Raw genomic sequence first — 25778 nt, 5'->3', positions numbered from 1 at the left:
ACTACGGGCAATTTAGCATGGCCAATTTACCTGACCTGCACATCTTTCGACTGTGGGAGGAAACCGGAGCACCCGGAGGAAACCCACGCAGACACGGGGAGAATGTGCAAACTCCACACAGTCAGTCGCCTGAGGCGGGAATTGAACCCGGGTCTCAGGCGCTGTGAGGCAGCAGTGCTAACCACTGTGCCACCGTGCCGCCCACAAATTCTGACGGGCACGAATTTCAGCCTCCCCATATTAGTATTTATGTGATAATTGACCCCATAAATCTAACCTTAAAAAGGAGTCAGAAGAATTCAATTATTACTCCAAAATATATGGCATTAATGAGCTAATTGCAGGATACCTAGAAAGTCTTAACGCAATCGGTTGGGTGAACATGCTTTTGAGAAGGAATAATAATGAGAAAGAATAATAATGTTTGTCTGATATTTTTAAATAATTCTTTGAAGTAGTAAAAACAGCATAATGAGGAACCTATAGATGTAGCTAGAGTTCATGAAAGTGTTTGACAAAGTGCCTCAAAAGGTTACTATACAAAACATGGTGGGGTCTACCAACAGATAACAGAGGGAAAGGATCATTGGCAAATGGGAAGCAGAGAGTGGCACAGATGGATCATTTTGGGTTTGGCAGGATGTGATGGGGTGCATGCCAAAGTGATCAAGATCAAGGCATTAATTATTTACAATTAAATAAACAAGGGGGAGTTATGGATAGTGTAGAATTTTGACAAAGGATATAGATCAGTTGCAGACATGAGTGCAAAAATGGCAGATGGAGTATAATTTGGGTAAATATGAAGTGTTGCACTTTGGGAGATTGTATGTTAAGGAAAGTATACGGTTAATGGCAGGACCCTTAACAGCGTTGAGGTGCGGAGGGATCTTGGGTCCGAGTCCATAGCACACTGGAAGTCATAGGATAGGATGATAAAGGAGGTGTATGGCATACTTGCTTTTATTGAACTTCTATCAAGTCTCCTCTCAGCCTGTGCTGCTCCAGAGAAAACTGGAGATCAGAGTCGAGAGTATGGTGCTGGAAAAACACAGCAGGTCAGGCAGCGTCCGAGGAACAGGAGAATCTATGTTCCTGATTGGATTCCTGATGAAGGGCTTATACTGGAATCATTTCAGCTCTGGAGAAAAGAGATTCTAACTGTCAACCCTATCTATGCCTCCCATAATTTTATAAACTTCTATCAAGTCTCCTCTCAGCCTGTGCTGCTCCAGAGAAAACAACCTGAGTTTGTCCAGCCTTTCGTTATAACTTAACATCGATTCTCCTGCTCCTCGGACGCTGCCTGACCTGCTGTGCTTTTTCAGCACCATACTCTCGATGACTAATTGCTTTGTGATACCAAGTTTAACATTGCTTCCTTCGGAAAGTTTTGTTGCATTTCAGACTTAATGTGTGCAAATTTGTAAGTGCTTCTGAATCACAGAGCAGCTCTGATCAGAGAAAGCGATCATGTCAAATCTTGGTACCTTTGGGGGAAATGAAATTGAGCTTGTACGTATCAATTAGGAACAGGATGAGACCCTTCAGCCCCTGAATCTTACTCTGCCTTAGTGTTAAGTGTATTAGTCAGAGGGAGATGGGTCTGGGTGGGTTACTCTTCAGAGGGATGGTGTGGACTCATTGGACCAAATGGCCTGTTTCCACACTGTTAGGAAATCTAATCATTTCAACTCTGGGGTAAAAAGATTCTGTCAACCCTATTTATGCCTCCCATAATTTTATAAGCTTCTATCAAGTCTCCTCTCAGCCTGTGCTGCTCCAGAGAAAACAACCTGAGTTTGTCCAGCCTTTTGTTATAACTCCCACCCTCTAATCGAGGCAGCATCCTGGTTAACCTCCTCCATACCCTCTCCAAAGCTTCCACATTCTTCTTGTAATGTAGCGACCAGAATTGAATACAATACTCTTAAATGCGACCTAACCAAATCTTTATTAAGCTGCAATATCTCTTCCTGACTCTTGTACCAATGTTCTCTGATCAGAGCTGCTCTGTGATTCAGAAGCACTTACAAATTTGCACACATTAAGTCTGAAATGCAACAAAACTTTCCGAAGGAAGCAATGTTAAACTTGGTATCACAAAGCAATTAGTCATCGAGAGTATGGTGCTGAAAAAGCACAGCAGGTCAGGCAGCGTCCGAGGAGCAGGAGAATCAATGTTAAGTTATAACGAAAGGCTGGACAAACTCAGGTTGTTTTCTCTGGAGCAGCACAGGCTGAGAGGAGACTTGATAGAAGTTTATAAAATTATGGGAGGCATAGATAGGGTTGACAGTTAGAATCTCTTTTCTCCAGAGCTGAAACCCCTACAACCATTTCTTCAGTGATGTTCAAATCCCATCGATATTATCACCCGATCTCCATATCGGTGTAAACCCCATGTTTCCTGAACTTCCTTGCACCCTCTGCCAGATCCCAATTGTCTCAATATGAACAGCAACAGAGCATTTTACCCAACACCTGTAAGGAGAGACATGAAAGCCTTTTCTGTTCCACTCAATAGGACAGAGCAAAAATATCAAAATATCTGGCCTGCTGACAAGACAAAAAAGCTTCAGCCATATTCTCTTCTCACAGATGCTAGAGGTCTTTATTACTAAGCAACTACATATCTGTTTTAAAAAAAGTTACCTTCACTGATTTACAGATTCTGTTTCCGCAGTCTCTTCTACTTTGGCAGGCACTGTGAAATCACTTGCTGAGCTCTTCACACTTGGAGAAGTGGAGAGGCCTCGTGCTTCAGGACTGTGTGCTGGGACTTGTGCATCCTTCTCTACTGGACTAACTGGAGAGTTCCTGTGCTCGTCATCCTGCCTCTTTGCTTTAGAGCCTTTCGATTTACCATCAGCCTTGCTCTTGGCTTTCTTTTCTTTCTTTGCTCTCTTTTTGCTTTTTTTGTCCTTGTTTTCAGACTCCCTCTTCTTTTTCCTATTCCATCCAAGAGGGCTTCTACTCCTGGATCGTGAGCGCTCTGTCCCCAGTCCCCTGCTGCCAGACCGGTCTCTGCTTCTCCTTTTACTTCGACTTCTGGATCTAGATTTACTCCTGCTCAGTGATCGTTCTTCACTTCTGCTCCTTGACCTGCACCTACTTCCATCTCTGCTTCTTGATCTCCTCTTCTCTTCACTCCTGCTGCGAGACCTCTGTGATTTACGTCTTTCTTTACTCTGGCTTCTGCGGTACCTCTCTCTGCTTCGTGACCTTTTTCTGTCCTGACTCTTACTCCTGGACCTCTGCAAGCGTCGCCTCTCTCTGCTCCTGCTTCGCTTTCGTTTCCTTTCTGACTCTCCAGACCTTCTATGTGTCTTGTCTGGACTACAGCTGTACCGCCTCCTGGATCGACCGTGGTAATCGTGACGATAGCTCATTCTTTCACGCCTCTCAAAGTATTTACTAGAATAGGATTTAGTTCTATCTGGTGATACGTAAAGGTCTCTGTCAGCCTCCCAAAACTCGTTGTTAGGATTCCTGAACACGTGAAGAAAATTGCAGTGTTTTCCTCTGGGACATTTGCGTCTTTCGTAGAGTCCTGTTAACATAGTTAATAAAACCTTTACAAAAGGTTACTGGCTCCCAATGCCATTCAGCTAGCTGATTCCACATTGTGAAATTGAAATCTCTTACAAACAGACTAGAGACTTATGTCCATTAACTCAAGTGGGCCAGAGAGATAAGCAGATTCAATGAAGCTAATTTGGATTATAGATTTATAAAACGAAGCAAATTTTGGATTATAGCCATTCAAGCTGTCTAGTCTATGCCAACTCTCTGAGAACAATTCACTTTCAGACCTTTTTCCTGGGCCCTGCCAACATCACATCCTCAAGTAATGCATCCCAGATCCTATCCACTCATTCTATTAAAAACACTTTTCCTCATATCTCCTTTGATGAAAGAACCAACCACCTTTAGTCTGTATCCTCTAGTTCTCTATTCTTTCACTGATAGGAACAGTTTCTCACCATCTGTTCTATCCTAAACCTTCCTGAATTTTGAACAATAGACAATAGGTGGAGTAGGCCATTCTGCCCTTCGAGTCTGCACAACCATTCATTAAGATCATGGCTGATCACCCTCATTCAGTACCCTGTTCCCGCCTTATCTCCATAACCCTTGATTCCACTATCCTTGAGAGCTCTATAATAATAGACAATAGAATACTTGAATCAACAGCTTGGGAAGGACAGGAACAAAGGAAAGGGTATTAGTACACGATGGAATAAGAATGATAGCAAGAAATAATCTTGGATCAGAAGATGTAGAATCTTCTGCATGGAGGTTATAAAGAAAAAAGGGAAGATGGCACTGGTAAAAGTACAGAAGCCCCCTAACATTAGCTATCCAGTGGGACAGAACAAATCAGGAGACAGGTCATGTCAAAATTATCATGGTCATGTACATTATCATGGGAGACTTTAATCTTCATGTAGGATGGGATAGTCAGATTGGCGAATGCATAGAATTCGTAGTGTATTTGCAACAACTTCCGAGAACAAGATGTTGCGGATCCGAGCAGGGATCTGGCGATGCATAATGAAACAGGTTTAAGAAATTATGTCAAAGTAAAAGATCCCATAGGAAACAGTGAGCATATGCAAGGATGTTGACTGGCAAGGCAGATGAACTTCAAGCACTGGTCAGAATATGCTGATAATAATATATTGCTGTAATCACTGACACATAGTTGAAGGAAAGGCAAGTCTAGCAGCTCACCTTTCCAGGCTAAAGAAGTTTCAGGCACAATGGATGAAAGAAACATGGGGGCATTGCATTTTTGATAAAAGGAAACCATCACGGCAGTAATGAGGGATGATGTTCTAGAAGGATCCTCAAATGAGGCCATGTGGGTTGAGCTTGGAAATAAAAGAGGGATGATTACTTGGCCAGTATTCTACTACAGGCTTCCCAACAGTCAGAGAGAGGTAGAACAGCAGGTATGTGGGCAAATCACAGAAAAATGTGAGACAATAGGACTGGGTGGAATTTTTAAAGAGCATCCCAGAGAGCTTTTTGTACCAGTTTGTAGGTAGTCCTACTGGAGTTGGAGCAGTGTTAGTCCTAACCCTAGGGAATGAAGCTGTTCAAATGTTGACATTTCTGTGGACGAGCATTTTGTGGGTAGTGACCACAACTAAGTAAGTTTCAAATTCATTATGCAAAGGGATAAGATAGTGTGGAAACCGAGGGAAAGCTAATTTTAATATCTTTGACAAATGGGATCAAGGAAAACGCCAAGGCTTTTTAAAAGTATATTATGAATAAGAGGATTACCAGGTAAAGTATGCGACTATTACAGACAAAAGAGGCAACCTGTGCATAGAGCCAGAGGATGTGGCTAGGGTCATAAATGAATATTTCTTATCTGTGTTCACATTGTAGAGTAGAGGGGTGATTTCAGTTGGCATGGTGACGTTCTAGAACATGTTAAGATTAATAAGGAAGGAGGTGTTAGATGTTTTAGTGTGCATAAAGGTGCGTAACTTCCCAGGATCTGATGAGATGTATTCCAGTCTGCTATGGGAGGCAAGGGAGAAGATTGCTGAGGCTTGGCAAAGATATTTAATACTTCGCTTGCCACAGGTGAAGTGCCAGATGACTGGAGGACAGCAAATGTAATTCCTTTGTTCAAGAAGGGCAGTAGGGATAAGCCAGTAATTACACAGCAGATAGTCTGACAGCAGTGGGAGGCAAAGTATTGGGGAAAAAAATAATATCTAAAGATTGATGATGTTTAAATGGACTTCAGTAAGGCATTTGACATGGAAGAATGGTCCAAACAGTAAAAGCCCATGGAATCCAAGGCAAGTTGACAAATGGGACCTCAAATTGACTTGCAAACAGAAGGCAAAGGGTGATGGAGGAGAGTTGTTTTTGTGTTTGGAAACCTGTGGCCAGAGGTGTACCACAGGGATCTGTATGGGGACCGTTGCTATCTGCTATTTACATGATCAACTTGCAAATGACACAAAAATTGGTGGGTGTTGTTGATTCTGAGGAGTATGGTCTCCGGCTACAATCTGATATTGGTCAACTGGTAATTTGGATACAGCAATGGCTGATGGAATTTGACCCTTACAAGTGCAATGTGATGCACTGTGGGAGGTATGTTAAGGGAAGGATATACACATTAAGGGCACCTCGGTGTACAAGTCCATGGATCCCTGATGGTGTCAGCACAGGTAGTGAAGAAGGCATATGGGATGTTTACCTTCATTAGCTGAGGTGTAGAATAAATGAGTAGGAAAGCCTTTTCACAACTTTATAAAACACTGGTTGGGCCACAGGTGGAATACTATGAGCGGTTCTGGTCACTGCACTATTGGAAGGACTTGGTTGCACCGGAGAGGCTGCAGGGGAGATTCACCAGGATGTTGTCTGGATGTTTAAGGAGAGACGTAAGTGATTTTGATGAGATTTGAGTGTGGTAGAAATATGGAACATGTTGCTTGAGGGTGGAATTGAACCTGGGTCCCTGGCATTGTGAGGTGGCAGTGCTAACCACTTTTCCACCCAGAGGGTGGTAGAAATATGGAACATGCTGTCTAAGGCAGTGGTGGAGACAGGTACTCTCGCAACATTTAAGAAACATCTGGATAAATATTTAAAATGCCAGGTCAGAGTAGGCTATGGCCTGAATGCAGGCAAATTGGATTAGTGTTGTTTGGTGTTTGTTGGCTGGCACAGACATGGTGGGCCGAAGGGCCAGTTTCTGTGCTGTATGACTCTTAATGTGGTAGAGCTTGAGTGGGAAGAAATTTGGTCAGAAGAACTGTGTTAAGCTTAAATAAGGACAGAATAAGGGCAGACTTAGATGGACTGGACTCAGTCGTAAAAACAATTGAAGAACAATTACAGACATTTAAGAAATTTGCTCATGGCTTTCCAAGAAAGATATACCCCAGCAAGAAAGAAGGATTCTAAGAAGCCAACCTTGGTTAACCCAGAGAAGTTAAAGACAGCATTAAGTTGAAAGAGAAACATGGAGAAGATAAATTGTGAAGGTATACTTGTAAGCTGTCAAGACAGACAGCAAAAGCTTCTTTCAAATATACAAATAGGAAGAGACAGGCCAAAGTTAACACAGGAAATGAGGTGGGGGAGTTGGTAATGGTGAACTAGGTAATGGCAGAGTATTTATTGCAGTTGAAAATTAACCACATTGCTATGGGTGTGGAATCACGTGTAGGCCTGGAAAATATTAGTGAACCAGATTGGCTTGTACAACACCATTTAATTCCAGATTTGTACTGAATTTAATTAGCACCATCTGCCATGGTGGCATGAGCCCTTTGTCCAGAGCATTAGCCTGGGGTTCTGGATTTACTCACCCAGTGATATTACCATTACACTACTGCCTCCTTTGTAACAGAGAAGGGAAATGGTACAGACTATGAAAATAGGAAGGTCTTGGTAAAACAGTACAATCCATTAGTCAGACCACAGCTAAAATACTGTGAACAGTTTAGTTCCCTTGTTCTAAGGGAGAATGGTTACACCCGAAATGTCAACTTCTGCACCTCATGATGCTGCCTGGCTTACTGTGTACTTCCAGCCTCCTGCTTGTCTATATTGGCATTGGAGACAGTCCAGAGAAGGTTCACTTGGCTAATCCCAGGTATGGAGGGATTGGCTTATGAACAGAGGTTGAGTAGGTTGGGTCTGTACTCACTGAGTTTACAAAATGAGAGGCAACCTTATTGAAATGTACAAGATTCTTAGGGACTGGACACGGAAGGTGTGGAAAGATTTTCCCCTTGTAAGAAAATCTAGGACCAGAGGGCATAATTTCAGAACAAAGGGTCGGTCGCCCATTTAAGACAGAGATATGGAATTACTTGTCTCAGAGGGGAGTGAATCCATGGATTTTTTTACTGCAGGGAATGTAGAGTCTTGGTCATTAGGTATGTCAAGGCTGACAGAGACATTTTTAATCAGTAAGAGAATCAGGGATTATGGGGAAAAGGTAGGAAAGTGGAGGTGAGGAATATCAGATCAGCCAGGATCATACAGAATGGCTGCGCAGACTCCATTGTATAAATGGCTCATTTCTGCTCCTACATTTTACTGCCCTAAATCACCTCACAACCTTCTCTAATCTTCCAATCTAACAGACAATGCACATCCTTCCAAAACTGTGGTGCTTAGAATTGGTTGCAATGCTACGACTGAGGCTCAACCATGGAATTGTATAGGCTTAACATTACTTTATTGCTTTGATCACTATGAAACTATTTATGAGGCCAAGGACCTTGCGTGCTGACTTAAACATTCACTCAACCTTGAATGGTTTGTGCATATATACCCACAATCTCTTCAGAATTGGACTTTTATTTGGTGTTGTCCCTCTTATCAGGATGACCAAACACCCCGGACTTCCCATGACCATCCTGCAATGTGACCTTTGATCCTGCGTCCCAGGATTGGGCTACCTCAGAAGCATGTTCTGGATTTCTTTGGTTGGTGCAGGCTTCATTCTTGCACTTGCAAGTTTGCAGTGTATTTCTAGGGCAAGATGCACTGACAGGGACCAGCCAGTGACCGTCCCTTGACCCTCTTCTCTCCCTCCAACATACTAATTATTTTCTTAATCAATATTGCTACCCTATACCCTTTATTTCATGGATAACTTCAAACAGCAGTAGACTCGATGGGCTTCAGATTGGTTCCACAGGTCGGTGCAACATTGAGGGCCGAAGGGCCTGTACTGCTCTGTAATAGAACATAGAACATAGAAGAATACAGCGCAGTACAGGCCCTTCAGCCCTCGATGTTGCGCCGATCAAAGCCCACCTAACCTACACTAACCCACTATCCTCCATATGCCTATCCAATGCCCGCTTAAATACCCATAAAGAGGGAGAGTCCACCACTGCTACTGGCAGGGCATTCCATGAACAAATGTTATAAACTTGGGAATTGCTTTAAACCTGGGACATTTAGTACTCAGTTCTGTTCCTTTCTGAACCAAATCCCCATTACTGTGCAACATCATAATACCATTACTGCTCATAAATACAGCACATCCATCTTACTTCTCACAGTGCATTTATGTCCATACTCTGAACCTGAATTAGACCTTACTGTATTTCCTTATCTGAAACCACCGAATATTTCATAATGTCTTACTGCAGTGACATCTTGTTTACATCCTCATATAGTCATATTGCATAGAAACAGACCTTTAGATCAAACCAATCCATGCCAATATCCAAACCTTCCTCTTCATGTACTTATCTAAGTATCTTTTAAGCATTGTAACTGTACTCCATTCCACCAGTTCCTCAGGAACCACACTGTGTGAAAGAATTGCCTCTCATGTCTTTTTTAAATCTCTGTCGTCTCACCTTAAAAATACGCCCCCTAGTCTTGAAATTCTCATCCTGATTCCTATCTTACTTTCAAGTTATTTTAAACCTTATTCAAGACCTCTAGCAAGCTGCTCTCCGAGGACAGTGCAGTATATTAGTACAAGGCAAAGTTAAAGGAAAGCCAGATAGCAAAAAGCATAATATTTTTCATTAATCTTTTACTAACCATTACAAATGTGCAATTATCAAATATACAAATGAGCTACACCAAGAAACATGTCGATATTAAATGACCAAATTTAAAATATATTGAGAACCAACCACATATTGCTGTTTTCCATCGACTGACAGGTGAAAATTCACACTGCAACTGTTTCCCTGCATACCAACGCCCGTTGAAAAGTACGAAAGCCTGCTGGCATTCCTCCTCTCTGCAATAAACCACAAGCAATTGGCTGTTAGCAACAAAGCAGCAGCAAAGAATGAGCAGTTTTCTTAGAGATCTACACATAGTTCACAGTAATTCAATCAATAGAATACACAGCAGAGGCACAGAATATAAAGCTTCATCTCCCACTGCCAACCTGCTGTCTTATGGTGGGATGGAAATGTGGGGGGGGGGGGGGGGGGGGAGGAGTGGGCCAGGTTGGTGCAAACTCTCAATGTAGGGAGGGAACAGTGAGACTCGCAGTGGTGGATACAGCTCTATCACTGAGAAGTACTGAAAAGGATTGGGGTTGGAATGAGTGAAACAGAGAAGTGTGACATGACCACAAGAAAGGAATAACATGTAGACAATTCAAAGAATTTAAAAACATTTTGAGAAAAGCCTTTCTGAGCTATAGTTTCTCAACCTGGCTCCCACCACATATCAGAAACTCAAGGGTTTAAAGCCCCAAATCAGATATCATTGGGCCAAACCTGATTGGACTCCTAGTATTGTAATAAGCAACAGCTGCATGATCTGAGGTGAGATGGTTTGGACAAGCAAGGTCCCATCTGCTTGTATACATAGATGTAAAAACTCCTACAGCACTATTTGTAAAATCTTCCAGCACCCATCCCTCAACCAATCGATGACTTCTCAGTTTTGTTGATGGGCCTTTGCTAGAAGGAATTTGCTTACCTGCTATTGACTACACTGCAAAATAAGATTACGGGTTGTGAAATGCCTTGGGATGTTTTTGATGATATAAAAGACACTAAATAAATCCCAAAGTCTAATCTTAATGTGAAACAACATAGAAATTGACTTACTTTTGGTACTGGACATATACATTTCCTCTCAGGTGTGGCTCATAGTTGCAACTAACCTGGAAAATCAATAAGATTGATAGTTAATATTAAAACCTGGCATTATTTGATCCAGGTATATAACTCCAAATGGCGAAAGAAGTCTGTGTTATGAAGCTGGACTTTCTGAGAGGGTTGTGTTTTAAAATATCAAGTGAAACTGAGAACTCTGGAAACACCCCAGCTCACAAACATCTCTGAGAGATCTGGTTGGGAGAGAAAATCTAATCAAAACCTCTTGAAATATCAAGCATCAGTTTTCATAATTTTACACAGTAATTCATGAAAAGTGCTATTTTTTGAGATGAGGATGAGACAAAGCAGCCAGTGTTATGTAGAAGAAAGGACTGTTTGAGTTAACAGAGTCAAAAAGTGTGGCACTGGAAAAACACAGCTGGTCAGTCAGCATCCGAGGAACAGGAGAGTCGACATTTCAAGCAGAGGCTCTTCATTACCTTATGCTCGAAACGTCGACTCTCCTGCTCCTCGGGTGCTGCCTGACCGGCTGTGCTTTTCCAGCACCACACTTTTTGACTCTGACCTCCAGCATCTGCAATCCTCACTTTCTCCCTGTTAGAGTTAACAACCAAACAGGATGCTTGGGCAAATTCGGTTGGGACAGAGTGACCCTACTGGTAAAAACTGGGGCTGAAGACTTTGGGAGGTGCTGAGTGGAATGACTTTCAAAAGGTTCTGGTTGTTTTGACCTGAGGTGATAAGGAGAAATGAGAGGTGAGAATCCTGGAGGATCTGCTCCTGTATTGCTTCTTATTTGTCAGGAGTGACATACCTTGAAAAGAGTGGTAATCTGCATATTGATTGTATTAGTTAATGTAGCTTTCCTTTAGTTTGGTGTATTAGTTGCCTGTTAAGTAAAATGTGGACCTTTGGTTACTACCATTAGTTACTGGCAAATACATTTCATTTTGAAAGTTATTAGACTCCAAGGGGATTGTGACAGTAGTTTACATAGAGTCACAGAGTCATAGAGATGTACAGCATGGAAACAGACCCTTCGGTCCAACCCGTCCACGCCAACCAGATATCCCAACCCAATCTAATCCCACCTGCCAGCACCTGGCCCATATCCCTCCAAACCCTTCCTATTCATATACCCATCCAAATGCCTCTTAAATGTTGCAATTGTACCAGCCTCCACCACATCCTCTGGCAGCTCATTCCATACCCATACCACCCTCTGTGTGAAAAAGTTGCCCCTTAGGTCTCTTTTATATCTTTCCCCTCTCACCCTAAACCTATGCCCTCTAGTTCTGGACTCTTACATATGGGTAGAATACTTACAAACTTATAGCTTGTTACAGCAAATAAGAGTTGCCGAAACACACTATAATTTAATGTGAAAGACAATTGCATTGCACTGGGATTACACATTCATTACACTGGGATTGCACATTCAATTTGTGTTGAATCCATCACAGGTTAGCCTGGTAACTGTGTCTCTTCAGTTGTATAAAAAGTTGAATTTGAGCAGGTTAGGCATGGACTGATGTTTCCAAAAGGGTGGGGATCTGAAATTAGGGGCCATAAAAGTAAGATGGTGACTAATAAAACCAATAAAATTCTGGGAGAATATTTTTGATTCAGAATGGTTTGAGTGTTAAACTAACTGAAGGAAGTAGCAACAATATACTTGAAGGGGAAGGGAAATAAATGTTTAGGGGAGAAGAAACTGGAAGATATGCTGATATGGCAAAATAAAAGGGCTTATTCTAAGCAGAAACATCCGATATTTCCAACTGTAAATTCTTTATAATATGTATCATAAATGAATTTATAAAGTACCTTAAATTGTATCACTTTCCCAATGCTCTTAAATTCAGGTAGTACATCCTCATAGAATTCCACAAACTGCTGGTAAATGTCCTCCTCACTGTGCTCCAGCCCAGAATCTGTGTCATAGTCATCACGCCTACTTTCCTCCATACCGAAGGTAATGAACATGGCTCGGATAAGAAGGGTCTGACTTGATGCTGGGTAGACATGTTTACGGGAACATCTGTAGGAAATAAATCCACAGTTGTTCTATTATACAAAGATAGTCAAAGATAATAGCGAGAATTACCAAAGAATTTCCAGTTCCAAACTAGTGGTGTCTGACCAGCTATCTGCTACTTGAAAATGACAGTTAGCACTACATGATGAATTGGTCTGTATCATCATTAGACAAGTGAACCCCAGTAGGCATGTTATTTTTATGGTCGGTACGGCAATTTAGATTACAGAATACATGCAAATATAGCTAGCAACAGGTGGAGTTCATTCAGGCCCTCAAGACTGTCACAATGATCTGTATTTGACCCCATTTGTACTTGAGCCCTTGTTCTATCTCCCTCATTTTCCTTACCTAATAATCTGTTGATTTTACTCCTGAAAGCTTTGAATGATCCCAGAGTCCACATTCCATTAGGAAAGAGTTCTAGATTTCCACTCTCCTCCATGAGAGAGAGAATGGTGATTTTATTCCTCAATGGATTGGCTAGCCTTTGAAGTTTGTGCCCCAATGATCTGGATTCCCTGTTCCAGAAAAAAAGTCTCACTGGATTCACAGTCTCAATCTTTTATTTTGTTTCCCCTTTGAAGCAAAGGTGACCATATTCATCACCTGGGGTGCTGGGTATGGCTCCAGTGGGTAGATAAGTGACTGAAATGTTCCCAAAAAAATCCAGATTCTGCTGCAAGTAAGACCGGAAGTTGCAGACAATTCAGTTTTGGAAGGATAGTCGGCTCGGGATTTCCTCAACTGGTTTTCTCTCTGCCTCCGATAAGCACTTATTTTTAAAGAAGGCTGCATCATTTTTGTAATTGCTTAGCTTTTTCCAAGACTCAAAATTGATATCAAAACTTCCAAGATTGTAGTTCAAAGAGATACCGGACACTTGGCTGAATCAGAACGTACTTAGATTCTGTGATGCTCTACAACCAGTTCATTATCAATCCTTGGTGCAGCCAGGTCATCACTACTTATAGAAAAAGCCCCAGTTCTAGAATGAGAGACGAGCACTTTAACCAACTCCTCAATCAGCCTTGACCCATTCGTGAAGAAGTAACTTACAGGCTGCCACAGCTCACTGTCAACAGCCTTCTGGTATTCCATATAGAAGATGTGTCCAGCTTGTTAGTGAGTTAAGCTAGACATGTATGACAAATTACAACATCTTTTCAGGCAACATACACTGTGGATAAAGGGAAACCAGTAATATATTGTACGTAGGTGGTACAGTGGCTCAGTGGGTGACTGTCTGTATGGAGTTTGCAAATTCCCCCCCGGGGTCTGTGCAGGTTGGGTGGACTGGCCATGCTACATTGCCCCATACTGCATACTTGGGAAATGTGGAATTATGGGGATATGGTTGTTGGGGGGGGGGAAGGTGGTGGTGGTGCTGTGTCTGGGTGGAATGCTCTTCGGGGGTTGGCGAAGACTAGATGGATCAAACAGCCTCTATCTGCACCGTAAGGATTCTATGATTCTATTCTGGCATGGATAGAAGACTAGTTGGCTAACAAGGAACAGGTATCAAGCATAAATGGATCTTTTCTAGCTTGCCAATATGTAATTAGTGGCATGCCTCAATGCTGCTACCTCAATTTTATATAGAATCACAGAATCCCTACAGTGTGCAATCAGGACAGTCAGCCCATTGAGTCAACACCGACTCTCCAAAGAGCATCCCACCCAATTTTCCTGCCTACCCTATAACCCTGCATTCCCATGGCTAATGCACATTCCTGGACACTATGGCAATTTAACATGGCCAGTTCACCTAACTTGCACATCTTTGGACTGTGGGAGGAAACCGGAGCATCCAGAGGAAACCCTTGCAAACTCCATACAGACAGTTGTCCAAAGGTGGGAATTGAACTCAAGTCCCTGGCGCTGTGAGGCAACAGTGCTAACCACTGAGCCACCATACTGCCATAAACATAAATGACTTGGAAGAGGAGATGGAAGCTAAATTTGCTGCTGATACAAATTGACGGGTTGGACCGAAGGGTCTGTTCAGGAATGTCATTTCAGGAATCGTGCCTTTCAGGTCCATAGGGCGCAGGACTCAGGACCAGGAATATGGCATTTGACCAGTCAACAAGACTATTGCAGACCTGGTTGTGGTCTCAACTCACTTTCCCCTCTGCCCCTTATGACCCTAGACTTCCTTGTCAATCAAAAACCTGACTCAGCCTTGAGACATCTCAACTGCTTCTGGGAGGAGAATTCTACAGTCTAACCTCTCAAAAATATTTTCCTTCCATAAAATCTGTTTTAATCTGAAGCTGTCTCTCCTAGATCTGGCCTTCCCCACAAAAAGAATCATCTTCATGATGTCAGGTCCCTTCAGAATCTTTTGTAATGATCACCGCCCAATTGTTAAACCTTGAGAAAAGGTTAAGCCATTCATCCTAGGAATGCTTCAAGAGAACCTTTTCTAATCTACAGACATCACTGGAATGGCCGTGAAAGGAAAGCAAATCTTCATCTGGGTGGCAAATTGTATATTTAACAGGCAGTAAGCGTGCTTTGAACAAAGAGGTAGATACTCTGGAAGCCCAGATACATTCAGATTTCAATACTTCTCTCACCTATCACCAAATCTGCAGGATCCAGTCTTCAGAAAGAATGGGCAATATGATTTATCCTTTTCAGTCCCATAATCCTCTGGTGCTTCTGGATTATGCCAAGTGCCACCATTCTCGAACTGTTGACAACATGAGTCACAATTATAACAGCGTTACAGATTTAGAATACAACAAAAGTCGGATTGAAATGTAATATGACCAGATGAACAGGAAAACTTATAAAGGATAGAAATCAATGTATGATAAAGGAAATTTCTCAGAATTAAGAGGCACGGTGTGAGAGTGAGTACTTACTCATGAGAAGTTGAACTGCTGGAATACCCTGAACTACTCATATACACAAGTGAAGCCCCCCCCCCACGTTTAATATACTTCTGTTTCACATTTCACACATATTTGTGACTGAGAGATACACAACATCATTTCAGAACCTATAGGTGATAACAAATTTGAAAGTATAGCAAAAACCAAGAAATACCGTAATAGACTGTGAAAAAATGTTGGCTGACTGATGAGAAGGGTGGATACATGACAGACAAAATTCAGTGTGAAGATGTGAGATGGATACATTTTGGCAGGAAGTATCAGACAAAATGTACTAACTGGAAAGTTTTAGAATGAATACAACACAAAGAGAGACAGCATATAAAGTTTTGAAAGGTTAATAAATCAGTCAGTTGAATGGAGTACATCAGTTCCCAGGCTTTATAAATAACAGACAGAATACAAAGGTCAGGAATAAGTTAACCCAGTATAAACACACGAGCTCCACTTAAGGAGTGACCAATTATGATCACCAGACGAATGGATAGCCTTTGGTAAAGCTTCAAAGAAGACTTAAAAACATAGCTCCACAGTTAATGTGGAGAGACTAGAGAAGCTCGGGTTGCCCTGCTTAGAAAGGAAGTCAAGAGGAGGTTTAATACAATAAGGGTTTTAGACAATATATAGGCTGTTCTGCTGTAACATGACAGTTGCCTCCCTCAGCAACCTCGTGCTACGGAAAATCACCCTGCAGAAGAATGCAACAGAATATCGCAATGCCCGTTCAGTTGAAAGTTTGTGTTATCCAAACAACATCCATTATTCGTCAATCGTGTTATAGACAAATAGTGTTAACAAAACACACGTTATACCAGAATGACCTGTAGAAATTATTTCAAATGCTTAAATCAGTAAAACAAAAGGGACAGATTTAAAGTGATGGGGAAAAAAGGCAAGAAGCGACATAAGTGAATTTGTAATGCACAGTCTGGGTGCCCAGTGGAAACAGATTCAAACAGCAATGATATGGGAAAAGAACAATGGAGGGGGTCTCTTCAAAAAAGTGGTCCAGAATTAATGGGCTGAATGGTCTCCTGTGCTTTAATATTTCATGGTTTCAAGATCCAGGCTTGTGGGAAATAATTGCAAAATTTGCTAATACTGTAACAAATTTGAATGTCAAGTGGTGGCATAACTGTGAAACTCTGACGAGGACATAAGTTGGCAGGTAGGTGGCTGATCCACATACTGTGAAGTAATTATTTTGGAAGCACAGGGAAACAATACATTTTTTTAGATGAATAGAAAGCAAATGAGTTTTGTATTTCTAAACTGTACATAAATCTTCAAGGGCTTGTAGAATCAGAGAGACTGGAAGGTGTATTTGCACAAATCACTGCACTTGATAGGCAAGTTGAGAAAGCAGTTAATGAAATAGAGCAGATCTTCAGCTTTATAAATAGTCCTTACAGTATAAAAGCAACAAGTTACCATAAACCAGTTATAAATTACCAGTTTAAGGGGAGACAGTGGTATAGTGGCAGTAGTAACCCAGAAGCCCAGGCTAATGTTCCAGGGTTCAAATCCAGTCAAGGCAGCTGGTAAAATGTAAATTTTGAAAAATGTTTTTGAAAGCATGTCTCTGTAAGTGATGACCATGATAATCATCATCAATTTTCATTTAAAAAAACATTGGAAAATGTCCTTTAGGGACGGTGTTCTTACTCTGTCTGACCTATATGTGACTCCAGATTCATAGTCTCTTAAGTTTTCTCTGAATTCGCATAGCAAAGCACTCAGTTCAGTGGCAATGAGAAATTGCCTCCCATGGTACTGTAAACAATCACCCTTTCTGTAGATGAGACAATAAAAAAACCCTAATCTGGAGGCAGAGAGTATAAAAGCATAGAGTACAGGCTGAACTTGCACAAGACCTTAATTGGACTGTAGTTGGTAAGACCGTGTGCATCTTCACGTACCCAATAATAACGAGATCATAGAAGTATTTTACCAAATGCTGCATAAACATCAAGTCTACATCATCGTAATCTTCATTCCTAATTATATCTTTACAAAGTTTGGGCTTCGCTCACTAAAACTGAGATGGTTAGACGGGTGACCCAAGGTGAAGATATGGAGGGCAAATAGCAATTGTCTGTTTACAGAAGCTCACAAGTGAATTAGAGAGCTCAATTTATTACAAAAGGAACTGAAGTAAATTTAAATGCTGGAGAGCTAGAATCTTGCTTGCAGCAGAGAAATCCATCACTGAAGCAGAGATTACTATTCTATTGAAAGGGAAATAGATCAAGAAGTATAAATAATTGAAGATTTGTATACATATCATCTTTCAAAGTATACCAAAGCACTTTCCAACCAATTAATAAGCATCATAAGCATCACAAATATGAAAGCCAAATTGCACCTAGCATGATCCCACAAATCATGAAGGCTTTTATAACGATATTAATTGTGGATGTGGATAACAGGACAAAAGAGCATGTTCCTGATCTTTAAAAATATACAATGGAATCTTTTACGACACTTGTTGGGAAAGACATTTCCTTCATTAAATGTCTCATGCAAAAAGCAGCACCTTCAACAGTGCAGTGCTCCCTCAGTTCTTCACAGCAGTTGTTGCCCAAGTTTTGGTCTACAGACTCTGGAGTGGAAATTGAGCCCATGATGATCTATCTCAGCTATAAAGTTCTACCGCTGAGTTAGGCAACTAAGAAGTGACTTGAACAGCGTTTTGAAATTATAAACAGCTTTGATAACAAACGTAGAGAAGATGGTTTTACTTTCAAAGAAGACCAGAATCTGGGGTCACAAACACAAAACAGTCACTAAATAAATTCATTAAAATTTATTTAGTGAAAGGCAGGTTGTGAAAGGGATACAAACAATTTACAGTGAGATATTGATAGGTTAAGTGGGCAAATAGAGTATAATGTGGGAAAATATGAAGTTATTCATTGTAGAACGGAATACTATTTAAAGGGAGAAAAACTGCAGAAAGCTGCAACACAAGGGACTTGAGGGTACTAATGCATAAAACACAGAAAGTTAGCACAGAGGCTCAGCCAGAAGACTAATGGATTATTGGTCTTTATTTCAAGGGTAAAAACTGCAGATGCTGGAAACCAGATTCTAGATTAGAGTGGTGCTGGAAAAGTACAGCAGTTCAGGCAGCATCCGAGGAGCAAGAAAATCGAAATTTCGGGCAAAAGCCCTTCATTCCTGATGAAGGCCTTTTGCCCGAAACGTCGACTTTCCTGCTCCTCGGATGCTGCCTGAACTGCTATGCTTCTCCAGGACCACTTTAATCTAGAACCTTACTTCAAGGGGCTTTGAATATAAGAATAGGAAGTCTTACTGCAATTGTACAACATGCTGGTAGACAATCTGGAGCACTGTAACCAGTTTTTGACTCCTTATTTAAGGAAAGATATTATTTCATTGGAAACAGTTGAGAGAAGGTTGACTAGAATGATACCTGGTATGGAGGGATTGTCTCATAGGCAAGTGCTAAACAGGTTGGACTTTACTCACTGGAGTAAAGAATGAGAGGTTATCTCATTGAACTGCAAAGGATTCTAAAGGGGCTTGAAAGGTTAAATGCTGAGAGAGTATATCCCCTCGTAGGAGAGTCTCAGAATAATATATGACTGAGATGAGGAGAAATGTCGTCTCTCAGTGGATTGGAACACCATGCCACAGAGAACCGTGGGAGCAGAGTCCTTGTGTATATTTAAGCCTGAGATAGATAGATTCTTGATCAGTTGGGGAATCAAGGAAGGGGGTAGGAGAGTGGACATGAGGAATGTCAGATTGGCCATGATACCATTGAATGACGAAGCAGGGTCGAAAAGCTGAATGGTCTACTCCTGTCCCTATTTCCTATGGTTTTATCATGTGAAGGTGCCGGTGGACAAGGTCAGAAGTAACACGACACCTGATTATAGTCCAACAGGTTTATTTGAAATCACAAGCTTTTGGAGCGCTGTTCCTTCATCAGGTGAAGTCACTTTGATGAAGTGACCAGGAAGCTTGATGAGGGCATGTCGCCTGTATGGATTTAAGTAAGGGTTTTGACAAACTTCCACGTGGTAGGCTGCTCTGGAAGGTTAGATCGCAAGGCATCCAGGGAGAGCTAGCACATTGGATACACAATTGGCTTGATGATAGGAAGCAGAAGGTAATAGGTTTTTTTTGAGATGCCCTACAGTGTGGAAACAGTCCCTTCAGCCCAACAAGTCCACATCGACCCTCTGAAGAGTAACCCACCTAGACCCATTTCCCTCTGACTAATACACCTAACACTGGGGGCAACTTAGCATGGCCAATTCACCTGACCTGCACATCTTTAGACTGTGGGAGGAAACCGGAGCAGCCAGAGGAAACCCATGCAGACACGGGGAGAATGTGCAAACTCCACACAGTCACCAGAGGCTGGAATTGAACCTGGGACCCTGGTGCTGTGAGGCAGCAGTGCTAACCACTGAAGCACTGTGCTGCCCCTAATGGAAGGATACTTGTCAGACTGGAGGCCTTGACTTAATGGAGTGCTTCAGGGGTCGGTGCTGGGCCCATTACTGTTTGTTATCTATCTCAGTGATTTGGATGAGAATGTACAAGGCATGATTAGTAAATTTGCAGATGACACTAAAATAGGTGGTCATGTGGACAGTGAGGAAGGTGATCAGAAATTGCAGCAAAACCTTGATCAGCTGGGGAAGTGGGTCGAGAAACGGCAAATGGAGTTTAAAACAGATAAGTGTGAGGGCGTGCATTTTGTAAAGTCAAATCAAGATAGGGGTTTCATGGTGAATAGTAGGGTCTTAAGGAGTGCAGTGGAACAGAGCGATCTTGGAGTTCAAGTTCACAGTCCTCTGAAAGTGGAGTCATAGGTAGACAGGGCTGTGAAGAAGGCTTTTGGCACACTGGCCTTCATCAGTCAAGGCACTGAGCATAGAAGTTGGGAAGTTGTGTTGTAGTTGTACAGGATTTTGCTGAAGCCGCACTTGGAGTACTGTGTTCAGTTTTGGTCACCTTGCTATGGGAAGGATGTTATTAAACTGGAAATAGTGCTGAAGAAATTTACAAGGATGTTGCCTGGACTCAATGGTCAATGGCTGGACAAGCCTCGACTTTTTTCTTTAGAGCGTGGGAGATTCCCCTACAGTGTGAAAACAGGCCCTTTGGCCCAACAAGTCCACACTGACTCTCTGAAGAGTAACCCACCCAGACCCACTTCCCTCTGACTAATGCACCTAACACCGTGGGCAATTTAGCATGGCCAATTCACCTGACCTGCACATCTTTGGACTGTGGGAGGGAACTGGAGCACCCAGAGGAAACCCACGCAGACACGGGGAGAATGTGCAAACTCCACACAGACAGTCGCCCAAGTCTGGAGTCGAACCTGGGTCTCTGGTGCTGTGAGGCAGCAGTGCTAACCACTAAGCCACCGTGCCGCCCTAAACAACAATAATTTATAATTATACAGTACTTCAGGTTTGTTTGGTCAAAAAAACAGAATCTAAGCCAAAAAGGCAGAAACCTCATGAGAAAGTTTTAGGACTGCAGGTCAAAGATAAGCAGGAGCCAGGGCCATGAAAAAACGGTGACAGCACTAGAAGTTGAAGTAGACCAGGGAGGACAGAGATGATGGCAAGTAGGAGTTAGTATAAATTAGGAAGTGGGCACTGGATTTCTCTACCAAATTCTCATCTTTCCCATTAAGGACATGCATGGAGATCACAGTCATAGGTGTACCTCAATTAGTGAAATAAATTAAGTTTGTTTGGATTCTGAGCTGCTTAAAATTACATTATTCGTCGTTATGGAAGAATTATTATTGAAGAATTAAACACAATTAATAAAATCAACATTCTTCTAAACAAACATTTGTGGATACCTGTAAATTTCTCTGAAGTAACCCCTAGCTCTCACTTGTACTTTTTTTCCAATTGACAAGCAACTCAAAGTGTATCAGTGGAAGATAGGAAAGTGCAGTTGAGGCCAGAATCAGATTAGTCATGATTTTACAAAATGGTAAACAGAATCGAGTAGGCCTAATCTAATCCTAATTCATAAATTGATATGGATATCAGACAATATTCTTCAGGGGAGAGAGGACAGATCAAATGGCCAAATGGTATGTTGGGTTTTCCTCCCTCCTTATTGCACAATAGTTAGAGTCGACTAGAATTAGAGTCTTGATGAAGGGCTTTTGCCAGAACCGTCAATTCTCCTGATCCTCGGATGCTGCCTTACCAGCTGTGCTTTTCCAGCACCACACTCTCAACCCTGATCTCCAGTATCTGCAGTCCTCACTTTTGCTAAAATTATAGCATGTCTTGGTATTTTGTTGAGCTGACAGCTTTATGTTTATTCAACTGAGAACAAAGTTTTGCAAATATTCTCCATTAAAGCCTAACACAATTTAACTTATATAATTCAAAAAATTCAAAGAACATACAATACCTGATTTTCCGCCTGATCCAGCATTTTCTGAACAGCTTCCTACAAATGGTGTAAACATAGGACTGGTAAAAAACAACGTGTAGTATATATCTGGTACACATCTGATTCTACTTGTTAAGAATGAGTGTCTTATAAAGTGGATTCATCACAGGAATTAAAATTTTTTAATACATTATTTAAAGGCAATTAAATTCAAAACCAAATGTCTAAGCCACAACATCAATTCTATCATGAAAAATATGAAATAGACAAATTATTTAGACAAATTTTGATTATTTATCAGAAAAAAATTATAATTCAGCCTTCATAGTGGCAAGTATTTTATGACTGCTGCAAATTGAAATAATGTTGATTCATTTGGGTTCAAGATAGAATTCACTCTTCCCTGTGCTCTTACAAACTTTCCGAACATTCAGCAACATATTAACTGTCAGTCAACCCAAGGCAATAATTATTAACTTTTTAAATGATAAATTCTGTATAGCCACAATAGAACATGACTAGCTCAGTCCCTAAATGCTGGATATCCAAGGTGCAAATACATTTACAAGGTAGCAGAATACATAGAACAGGCAGGAGCTTGCTGAAAAGGCACCAGGTCAGTTTACACAGCGGCTTCTAAAACTGCTTGCGAGACTGGCGTGACAGGACCTGAATAACTGTTCACAATTAAACGTTTTAGGAGGTTTAATAGACAAAACTGAATTTTCTAGTAAATCTTTATATCTTACACAGGATGAAGGGATATCAAGCTACAAGACTCATAATTCAAATCACATTTGTTAAGTATCATGAAAAAGATACATCTTGATGTATTAGTCAGTAAGGACGAGCGGTGGGAACTCTTTAGTGCAGGGCTGTTAAGGAATATCACTTGTGTAGGTTCAGATAATTTTCATGAACACATTAAATATTGTTACAGTACAAGGCATCATAAAGGTCAGAAAGAATGTATCAAAATGAGTCCTTTATAATTCCTCAAGTTTGTAAGGTTAATTGCTGGCTGAATTCTCTTTGTCTAAGTTTAAACTAACTTAATCTGGATAATCTCACTTAATATATTATTGGCTTGTTTGTAACCTTCAACATATACTCAAATAATCTACAGGGCTGTACCCAAGCAAAACATTCATCAAATAGACTTTCTTCCCACAATCAAGCACATAACTTGAGCAAAGCTTCAACGTAAGGCAATTCAACTGATCATACTTCGGTTTTAAAGAACAAGTTTTACCTGATTAAGAGTTTAAACTTGCTCTCAGAATATTATCAATCACCCACTTGAGAAAAAATAATGAGCTATTCAGTGAGGAAACACCAATTCAACAGATTTTATTATACTCCATTCTGAATAAACCATTTGATTTGAAATTTGAACATTATGAACCAATAATAGACAAAAGTCTTTTGCAACAATCTATATATTGCCGTAGTACATCTGAGGCTGATGCCCAAATCAAGACATAAAATTAAATCAAATAAAAAAAAACTATCACTCCATGGGCTTTACCCCTATATGCAAGTGGCCGGGTCACTACGATCAATAACCATTGCTGATTTAAATCATATTTTTGCCATTGCTGCCCCATGACGTGATCAAGTTCAACGTCTTGGCTAGCTGCAAGTTCCTTTAGTATGTTTTAACAATGAATGTGCTTAACAGTTAACTACACCAAAAGGCCTTTATGAAAGCACTATATGGTAACATTCCAAAAATCAGGACATGTCTTTTAGTAAAGGGAACATTTAATTGAAATGCTTCTCAAAGGAAGATACTTCTCTTAGCTCCATCCAAATTAACCTTAGATGGATGGCAAGTTGCCGTAAGTCTGCAAACTCATGATACAAAACTACTCCTCGTCTGGCAATCTAAATCAGATAAGGGTCAAGATGAGATATGGAAAACTGACACCATGCTGCATGCTTTTACAGATTCACTTTGCTTGTATATGTGCTAAAACTGACCGGCAAGTACTTGATGCTGACTTTCGATGCCTGCAGTAGACAGCATTCCATCCCCAGGACTCAACTTGATAAATGAACAGAAAAGCATTACCAAATCTTTTGCATTTAATACCATTATTCTTTCAGGCTAAGTTCTCCAAACAACCGTCCTACTTCAAGCAAAAATGCTGAATTAAGATAGGAAATGCTTTTTAAAGAGGATATATGCTGTGAATTTATCCTCCTAGAGCTGGAATCACCTCTCGTTCTCTCCGCTCCTGCTGTTTGTGTTCCACTTCCTCTTTTTCCTTCATCTGCTGCTGCTCCCATTCTTCACGGATTCTTCTCTGGGAACACCAAAGAAACAGGATCACAAAACAGTCAACGCTCATTTCACAGATCTATTTTAACGTCAGAATATCTCTTATTTAAAGGATGATCTCACTGTTTAGATTTTAGTTCTGAAGTTAAAATCCAGGAATTTTCAGCATAACTGGAGGCTGTCCCAAACAACATTCTGGTCCACAATGAAGTAAACGATTTCTAAAATATTGGCATCATTTGTGCTCAATTCAAACCATTCCAAAAGACTCTCACCTTCAAAGTGAGCAATCTCTTGGAATGACATTCCATAGGGAACAAAGGGCGGAGTCAGACCCAACAGAATTTAAATGATTTACGTCCAAGAAGGAAAACTCTTCTCCTGCTTTAATGCATGCTGCATTTCCTTGCTACACAGCTTAACATTGCAACATCATGTACATTTCATAAGATTTTATCTCCTCCCACAGAAATATGTTGCCTTGTGAGCATCAGAACCTCCAAGTGAAAGTCATTGTTTTGTGAAGCACTAAATCAGACTTGAGGTGCCAAGTTTATTTAAAGCCATTACAATGGTGCAGCTTTTCACTGTTTTAGAACAGCTGATACAAACTGAGATAATTTTTTTGCAACATCTTTCACACTATCAGTTTCTTACAATCTAAGACCTTTGAATAAAAATATCCCACTTACAAGCAATACTGCTAAGTGTTTATTATAGCTTGGTTAGCACAACTGCAAACCACAGATCAAAATGTCTTTCCCAGAACCATCATCTAATGAAAGATACAATTTGGTCATCTTAGCTTCATTATAATTCTCACGACACAATGCAAAATTATAAAGCAAATTATATTTCAGTTGTCGAGTATACCTCTTAATTTATAGTCTCAGCAGCTCCTCAGATCAGCTGGAGAGAACACAGGCTAAATGGGTCACTATTCTCTATCTCATTGCTCTGTGTGACTGAAGGAATAGAAGGATTAGAGAACGAGTGATTACCTCCTCCTCTTCCTGTTTTTTCCGTGCTGTTTCTTCCTTTTCCTTTTTCAGCCGGAATTCCTCTTGTGCTTGCTGCTCTTTTGCCAGCCATTCGACATGTAAGCGCTGCCTAACACGTGAAAGAGGGACAATGGTGGAGAGAATTACTGCAACCCTTTCTTATAGAGTTATACAGCATGGAAACAGATCTTTCAGTCCAACGAGACATCCCAATCTGATCTAGCCCCATCAACCAGCATTTGACCCATATCCCTCTAAACCTTTCCAATTCATTTATCTGTCCAGATACCATTTAAATGTTATAATTGTACCCATCTCTACCACTGCCTCTGGCAGCTCGTTCCCGACTTGCACTATCCTCTGCGTGAAAACGTTACCCCCATGAACATTCAAATCTTTTGACTCTCACTTTAAACCAATGTTCTCTAGTTTTGGACTCCTCTACCCTTGGAAAAAGACCTTAGCTGGTCAGCCTATCCATGCCTTTTATGATTTTATGAACCTCTGTAAGATCACTCCCCTGTCTCTGACACTCCAGGT

At 41.0% G+C, this 25778-nt stretch overlaps 1 protein-coding gene across 1 annotated transcript in view; it reads right to left on the bottom strand.

Moving 5' to 3' along the window:
- Positions 1-25778, bottom strand: part of zrsr2 (zinc finger (CCCH type), RNA-binding motif and serine/arginine rich 2) — a 43792-nt gene that overhangs the window by 2078 nt on the left and 15936 nt on the right. Inside the window, exons 4-11 of the mRNA XM_072584809.1 lie at positions 25239-25347; positions 24176-24262; positions 21972-22010; positions 15222-15337; positions 12429-12642; positions 10590-10645; positions 9654-9763; positions 2656-3553 (exon numbers count right to left, since the gene is read on the bottom strand). Of these exons, the coding sequence (XP_072440910.1) occupies positions 2658-3553; positions 9654-9763; positions 10590-10645; positions 12429-12642; positions 15222-15337; positions 21972-22010; positions 24176-24262; positions 25239-25347 (1627 nt within the window). The 3' untranslated portion in view covers positions 2656-2657. The remainder of the gene's footprint in view (positions 1-2655; positions 3554-9653; positions 9764-10589; positions 10646-12428; positions 12643-15221; positions 15338-21971; positions 22011-24175; positions 24263-25238; positions 25348-25778) is intronic.

This window comes from Chiloscyllium punctatum, chromosome 15, assembly GCF_047496795.1.
Source record: "Chiloscyllium punctatum isolate Juve2018m chromosome 15, sChiPun1.3, whole genome shotgun sequence".
Lineage (NCBI taxonomy): Eukaryota > Metazoa > Chordata > Chondrichthyes > Orectolobiformes > Hemiscylliidae > Chiloscyllium > Chiloscyllium punctatum.
This window is presented reverse-complemented; position numbering and strand designations above follow the sequence as displayed.